We start from the raw sequence: 8512 nt of genomic DNA on the forward strand, positions 1-8512 counted from the left end.
GACTACCTTCATTACGCGCTGAGACTAGTTGAGACTACCTTCATTACGCGTTGAGACTACCTTCATTACGCGTTGAGACTACCTTCATTACGTGTTGAGACTAGTTGAGACTACCTTCATTACGCGTTGAGACTACCTTCATTACGCGTTGAGACTACCTTCATTACGCGCTGAGACTAGTTGAGACCACCTTCATTACGCCCTGAGACTAGTTGGGACTACCTTCATTACGCGTTGAGACTACCTTCATTACGCGCTGAGACTAGTTGGGACTACCTTCATTACGCGTTGAGACTACCTTCATTACGCGCTGAGACTAGTTGGGACTACCTTCATTACGCGTTGAGACTACCTTCATTACGCGCTGAGACTAGTTGAGACTAATTTCATTACGCGTTGAGACTACCTTCATTACGCGTTGAGACTACCTTCATTACGCGTTGAGACTACCTTAATTACTCGCTGAGACTAGTTGAGACTACCTTCATTACGCGTTGAGACCACCTTCATTACGCGTTGAGACCACCTTCATTACGCGCTGAGACTAGTTGAGACTACCTTCATTACGCGTTGAGACTACCTTCATTACGCGTTGAGACTACCTTCATTACGCGTTGAGACTACCTTCATTACGCGTTGAGACTAGTTGAGACTACCATCACTACGCGTTGAGACTACCTTCATTACGCGCTGAGACTAGTTGAGACTACCTTCATTACGCGTTGAGACTAGTTGAGACTACCATCACTACGCGTTGAGACTACCTTCATTACGCGCTGAGACTAGTTGAGACTACCTTCATTACGCGTTGAGACTACCTTCATTACGCGCTGAGACTAGTTGAGACTACCTTCATTACGCGTTGAGACTACCTTCATTACGCGTTGAGACCACCTTCATTACGCGCTGAGACTAGTTGAGACTACCTTCATTACGCGTTGAGACCACCTTCATTACGCGCTGAGACTAGTTGAGACTACCTTCATTACGCGTTGAGACTACCTTCATTACGCGTTGAGACCACCTTCATTACGCGTTGAGACCACCTTCATTACGCGCTGAGACTACCTTCATTACGCGTTGAGACTACCTTCATTACGCATTGAGACTACCTTCATTACGTGTTGAGACTAGTTGAGACTACCTTCATTACGCGTTGAGACTACCTTCATTACGCGCTGAGACTAGTTGAGACCACCTTCATTACGCGCTGAGACTAGTTGAGACTACCTTCATTACGCGTTGAGACTACCTTCATTACACGTTGAGACTACCTTCATTACGCGTTGAGACTAGTTGAGACTACCTTCATTACGCGTTGAGACTACCTTCATTACGCGTTGAGACTACATTCATTACGCGCTGAGACTAGTTGAGACTACCTTCATTACGCGTTGAGACTACCTTCATTACGCGCTGAGACTAGTTGAGACTACCCTCATTACGCGCTGAGACTAGTTGAGACTACCTTCATTACGCGTTGAGACCACCTTCATTACGCGTTGAGACTACCTTCATTACGCGTTGAGACCACCTTCATTACGCGTTGAGACCACCTTCATTACGCGCTGAGACTAGTTGAGACTACCTTTATTATGCGTTGAGACTACCTTCATTACGCGCTGAGACTAGTTGAGACTACCTTCATTACGCGCTGAGACTAGTTGAGACTACCTTCATTACGCGTTGAGACCACCTTCATTACGCGTTGAGACCACCTTCATTACGCGTTGAGACCACCTTCATTACGCGCTGAGACTAGTTGAGACTACCTTTATTATGCGTTGAGACTACCTTCATTACATTTATTTATCTATATCTGAAATACGGTGTGTCTGTGTGTGTGTCTGTGTGTGTGTCTGTGTGTGTCTGTGTGTGTGTCTGTGTGTGTGTGTGTGTGTGTCTGTCTGTGTCTGTCTGTGTGTGTCTGTCTGTGTCTGTCTGTGTCTGTCTGTGTGTGTCTGTGTGTGTCTGTGTGTGTCTGTGTGTGTCTGTGTGTGTCTGTGTGTGTGTGTGTGTGTGTCTGTGTGTGTCTGTGTGCGTGTGTGTGTGTCTGTGTGTGTGTGTGTGTCTGCCTCCCCCCCAGGCCACCCCATGCCCAAAGGAACCAAACAAAGAGATGATCAACGACGGAGCGTCCTGGACAATCATCAGCACCGACAAGGCTGAGTACACCTTCTACGAGGGCATGGGCCCCGTCCACTCGCCTGTCACCCCCGTGCCTGGAGTTGAGAGCTTACAGGTTAGAGAGGGACACACACACACACACACACACACAGGTTAGAGAGGGACACACACAGATATGCATGCACGCACACACAGGTTAGAGAGGGACACACACAGATATGCACGCACACACAGGTTAGAGAGGGACACACAGATATGCACGCACACACAGGTTAGAGAGGGACACACAGATATGCACGCACACACAGGTTAGAGAGGGACACACACAGATATGCACGCACACACAGGTTAGAGAGGGACACACACAGATATGCACGCACACACAGGTTAGAGAGGGACACACACAGATATGCACGCACACACAAGTTAGATAGGGACACACACAGATATGCACGCACACACCGGTTAGAGAGGGACACACACAGATATGCACGCACACACAGGTTAGAGAGGGACACACACAGATATGCACGCACACACAGGTTAGAGAGGGACACACACAGATATGCACGCACACACCGGTTAGAGAGGGACACACACAGATATGCACGCACACACAGGTTAGAGAGGGACACACACAGATATGCACGCACACACAGGTTAGAGAGGGACACACACAGATATGCACGCACACACGGGTTAGAGAGGGACACACACAGATATGCACGCACACACAGGTTAGAGAGGGACACACACAGATATGCACGCACACACCGGTTAGAGAGGGACACACACAGATATGCACACACACACAGGTTAGAGAGGGACACACACAGATATGCACGCACACACCGGTTAGAGAGGGACACACACAGATATGCACACACACACAGGTTAGAGAGGGACACACACAGATATGCACGCACACACAGGTTAGAGAGGGACACACACAGATATGCACGCACACACAGGTTAGAGAGGGACACACACAGATATGCACGCACACACAGGTTAGAGAGGGACACACACAGATATGCATGCACACACAGGCCACATCCACACTCCATTCCTATTATAAACAACAATTTGTTCCTCTTGCAGTGCTCCAAACAAACACCCTTTAGTCCCTTTACCAGATTCCATCTCATCCTCTGTCAACAACACAAAAACATTTATGCTTTTGTGGGTGTGGGTGTGTGTGTGTGTGTGTGTGTGTGTGTGTGTGTGTGTGTGTGTGTGTGTGTGTGTGTGTGTGTGTGTGTGTGTGTGTGTGTGTGTGTGTTTAGCTAAACGGGGGTGGGGATGTGGCCATGCTGGAGCTGACGGGACAGAACTTCACCTCAAACCTGAGGGTCTGGTTCGGAGACGTGGAGGCAGAGACCATGTACAGGTACTGACAGACACACCTCGCTGCTCCTCTCTACTGTGGCTCAATATGGAGGTGCAAAATTATGTTCAAGTTGTTCAAGACAGAATACTGTAGCTTGACCAGACAGAGTACTGTAGCTTGACCAGACAGAGTACTGTAGCTTGACCAGACAGAATACTGTAGCTTGACCAGACAGAGTACTGTAGCTTGACCAGACAGAATACTGTAGCTTGACCAGACAGAATACTGTAGCTTGACCAGACAGAGTACTGTAGCTTGACCAGACAGAGTACTGTAGCTTGACCAGACAGAATACTGTAGCTTGACCAGACAGAATACTGTAGCTTGACCAGACAGAGTACTGTAGCTTGACCAGACAGAGTACTGTAGCTTGACCAGACAGAATACTGTAGCTTGACCAGACAGAATACTGTAGCTTGACCAGACAGAGTACTGTAGCTTGACCAGACAGAATACTGTAGCTTGACCAGACAGAGTACTGTAGCTTGACCAGACAGAGTACTGTAGCTTGACCAGACAGAATACTGTAGCTTGACCAGACAGAATACTGTAGCTTGACCAGACAGAGTACTGTAGCTTGACCAGACAGAGTACTGTAGCTTGACCAGACAGAATACTGTAGCTTGACCAGACAGAATACTGTAGCTTGACCAGACAGAATACTGTAGCTTGACCAGACAGAATACTGTAGCTTGACCAGACAGAGTACTGTAGCTTGACCAGACAGAGTACTGTAGCTTGACCAGACAGAGTACTGTAGCTTGACCAGACAGAGTACTGTAGCTTGACCAGACAGAGTACTGTAGCTTGACCAGACAGAATACTGTAGCTTGACCAGACAGAGTACTGTAGCTTGACCAGACAGAGTACTGTAGCTTGACCAGACAGAGTACTGTAGCTTGACCAGACAGAGTACTGTAGCTTGACCAGACAGAGTACTGTAGCTTGACCAGACAGAGTACTGTAGCTTGACCAGACAGAATACTGTAGCTTGACCAGACAGAATACTGTAGCTTGACCAGACAGAGTACTGTAGCTTGACCAGACAGAGTACTGTAGCTTGACCAGACAGAGTACTGTAGCTTGACCAGACAGAGTACTGTAGCTTGACCAGACAGAGTACTGTAGCTTGACCAGACAGAGTACTGTAGCTTGACCAGACAGAGTACTGTAGCTTGACCAGACAGAATACTGTAGCTTGACCAGACAGAGTACTGTAGCTTGACCAGACAGAGTACTGTAGCTTGACCAGACAGAGTACTGTAGCTTGACCAGACAGAGTACTGTAGCTTGACCAGACAGAGTACTGTAGCTTGATCAGACAGAGTACTGTAGCTTGACCAGACAGAATACTGTAGCTTGACCAGACAGAATACTGTAGCTTGACCAGACAGAGTACTGTAGCTTGACCAGACAGAGTACTGTAGCTTGACCAGACAGAGTACTGTAGCTTGACCAGACAGAGTACTGTAGCTTGACCAGACAGAGTACTGTAGCTTGACCAGACAGAGTACTGTAGCTTGACCAGACAGAGTACTGTAGCTTGACCAGACAGAATACTGTAGCTTGACCAGACAGAATACTGTAGCTTGACCAGACAGAAAGGATTTAGAATCAGAAACACCACTTTATTCTACTAAAGTCAAACTGAAACGGCCTCAAACGATGAATGAGATACACCTTTCTGGGGAGAGGGGTAGGGGATGTTCCTACTCAGTCTGACCTTGTTACTCATTATAATCTCTATATGAGTACTAACCAGGGGATAACCCAGACAGATTACAGCCGTGCTTTGATCCAAATCAAAGCAATGTTCTGCTAATGAGAGTACCAACTGAACAAACGTGAATTCAATTTAGGCTCAGATATTTCCATTTTCAAAGCACACCCTTTAGGCTCTGCCAAACATTCTTCAAAAGGTACTGTTTTTCCTTTTTGATGTCGAATTTTCTAGATGAATTAGCGATCCCAGTGTTTGTCTGCCACCCATGGAGGTAGAGAGAGAGGTCTTTAGATCAGATGAAAGAGCTCCATGGTTTAATCTGTAATAAACGGTAGGATTCACCCTGGATTTAAAACCCCGCTGGGAGAAGCCGGGTGTGAAACGTTGAGGTTGTTGTCCTCTGCAGAATGGCGTGTAAGTGGCCCTAATGTTGACTGAGAACGCCACGATCCCCATTTGACCCATTTGTGTGAGATGTGTGTATCGTAGTGAGATTTTACAGGACTGTTTTTGTAGTCGCCAATCATAGACACTATGGATAACACAACCCTCGCATAGTGCTTGATGGATCCATATTACCAGTGGGGTATACTTGTCATTTGTTCAAATCCTGCTCGAAGGACCATGAAAGACAATACTCAACCGACGTGGGATCTTTACATGACTGACCTTTCTTGTTGTTTCTTTAGTCAACAGTGAGGTCGGCACACTGTGAGGGATTCAACCCAAATAGCTAGAGTCAAGCCTGTCTGACTCTCTCCTCTCTGCTTGCTGGTGTAGGTGTGCGGAGAGCATGCTGTGCGTGGTTCCCGACATCTCTGCCTTCCGCGAGGGCTGGCGCTGGGTGCGTCAGCCGGTGCAGGTTCCCGTCACGCTGGTGCGAAACGACGGCATCATCTACTCCACCACGCTCACCTTCACCTACACACCGGAGCCTGGGCCGCGGCCACACTGCAACGCCGCCGGAGCCATCCTACGGGCGGGCAGCGACCGTCTTTTAACGGCTAGCAGCAACAGCGCTAACAACAGCGACGCTAACAACAGCTACGGCCCCAACAACGCAGGAGTCACATCCTCTTCCACGGTTGCAGCCGTGGTGTCCTAACACAAACACACACACACACACACTTACACACACACACACACACTTATATACACACACAATATGCCTTGAGAGCAAAATGTACCACCTGGTAAAAAGACTATGAAGTAAACTGACTCTCTAAAAGTGCTGCATATTGATTTGGGATTTCAAAAGAAGCTGAAATTGAAAATTGATCGGACGGAAAAAGGAGGAATTCAAAGACAGTTCCTATGTTAAAAGTTGTCGACCAGCGGAAATAAGAGAAACTGTGCGAACTCCTCGCCGCTGCCCTCTTGTGGTTCGTAAGGGACATGCTTGTCGGTTCATGGTGTTGGAGCTGTGTCATACATAGGGAGTTCCTATTGGCTCAGAGCGCCACAGTGTCTTGAACGGAGACCACAACAACTATACATCCACCACATGTATAGTACGTTAACTAAAAGGTTGATTTTGTGCGCTCCCCCCCTCCCTCTGTTCATTTTTTCCCCTCTTTTTTTTGGCTCGTTAGTCGTCTATGTTACTGTAAAGGGAGGAAATGTATTGTTTTTGGAGGGAGAGCGAGGAGTGGACATAGTGGGGGGGGACATAAAAATGTCATGACGATGCCATGGTTTTTGTGGACCAAGGATCTTGCATAAGCTTCAGTAAAGGTACATTTTCACCTGTTTTTGTATGAAACCGTATAGTACACTTTTGTTACCAAATAGTTTCTATTCTCTTCCTCCGAGCTTTGGGCTTTTTTTTATGTTGTCCAAATCCCGACCTGGCATGTGTATTATAGCTACCTTTACTTCTTGTCTCCATCAAATGCCTGCTTCTTTCGGTCTTTTTGACGGAACGCTGAATTTTTGATACTTTGCTAGTCTTGGGATTTATTTTTTATTTTTTACCTAACCGATGGTTTGTTTGTGTTAGGGGGTAACCTCAGCGGGCCTAATTTTTTGTATTCTCATTGTTTTTTTTTTAATGAAGTCTTTAAAAAGAAAAGCTTTAAGCAACGCCTCTGCCTTGCCTGCAATACTCTGTTCGCTACAAGCTACGTTTCCTTTGGAAAGTACAACATGTCTGTACATCACACATGGAGCCGTGGTGAAGTGAATTCTTCCATTTGATTTAAAATGTAAAAAAAAAAAAAAAAACTGGACTTCCAGTTACAAAATAGTTTGTCATTTTCACATTTTAATGAGTCTAGTCGTTAAAATGAAATGGTAGCCTTAGTACAGTAATATTATTACAGTCAACTAAAATCATGTCACATATCCAAAGTTGATATCATGTTGCTGTAGAAGTGTCCAGCGACGTCTTCAAATCTGTCAGTATATTGTGTTTCCGGGCCTTGGTGTCTTCCTGTGTATAGTTCTGGTGGCATTTAAAACTTTCGTTGGTTTTTAGAAAACCCGAAAAGACAGACACTTCCAATTTGAAGTGGCCTTTACCGCTCACTTAAATGTCAAAGAGTAACATTACTCGTCCAACGACCTGCCCTTTTCATTTACGTAACTAGAACGAATCTGTGTGTGGGAGGGGGAACAGTCGGGTCTTATCTCTGCTCATTACTAGGCTGAAGATGACAAAGGGGATTCTAAGATCCCATAACTCTTTTCAACAATGGGACCCGCTATGCTAGTTAGCAACGGCGCTAGTCCAATTAAGTTGTTTGTTTTCTAACGCTGCCCAATGGAATTATTACGTTGTCCTAACCTGTATATTTTTTCACCTGGACTCGGTACAGGAAGTTGTTTCATTGGACAACATAACCCATAATGCTATCTTTGTGTCACTGCTTCAAAAACACACTGTCATATACGACCAGCGTTCTGGGAGATTTGTTGTTAAAACAAACTCTGTTCAGTGTAAAAGTACAACACTTACAGTACCAGTCAAAAGTTTGGACACACCTACTCATTCAAGGGTTTTTCTTAATAAAAAAAAAACTGTTTTCTACATTGTAGAATAATAGCGAAGACATCAAAACTATGAAATAACACATGGAATCATGTAGTAACCAAAACAGTATTTTATATTTGAGATTCTTCAAATAGCCACCCTTTGCCTTGATGACAGCTTTGGACACTCTTGGCATTCTCTCAACCAGCTTCACCTGGAATGCTTTTCCAACAGTCTTGAAGGAGTTCCCACATTGGCTGCTTTTTCTTCACTCTGCGGTCCAACTCATCCCAAACCATCT

General features: G+C 45.9%; 1 protein-coding gene across 4 annotated transcripts in view; it reads left to right on the forward strand.

Annotated features, from left to right (window-relative positions):
- LOC110500894 (suppressor of hairless protein homolog) overlaps window positions 1–7463 on the forward strand; it is a 98285-nt gene extending 90822 nt beyond the window's left edge. For 3 of the 4 annotated variants that reach the window (XM_036958255.1, XM_036958257.1, XM_036958258.1), the window contains 3 exons: window positions 2087–2242; window positions 3414–3517; window positions 6021–7463. In XM_036958255.1, coding sequence (XP_036814150.1) covers window positions 2087–2242; window positions 3414–3517; window positions 6021–6345 — 585 coding nt within the window. In that variant the 3' untranslated portion in view covers window positions 6346–7463. The remainder of the gene's footprint in view (window positions 1–2086; window positions 2243–3413; window positions 3518–6020) is intronic. The other variant, XM_036958256.1, reaches the window with a different exon arrangement.
- Window positions 7464–8512: the final 1049 nt, after the last annotated feature.

Source organism: Oncorhynchus mykiss, chromosome 21 (assembly GCF_013265735.2).
Source record: "Oncorhynchus mykiss isolate Arlee chromosome 21, USDA_OmykA_1.1, whole genome shotgun sequence".
Lineage (NCBI taxonomy): Eukaryota > Metazoa > Chordata > Actinopteri > Salmoniformes > Salmonidae > Oncorhynchus > Oncorhynchus mykiss.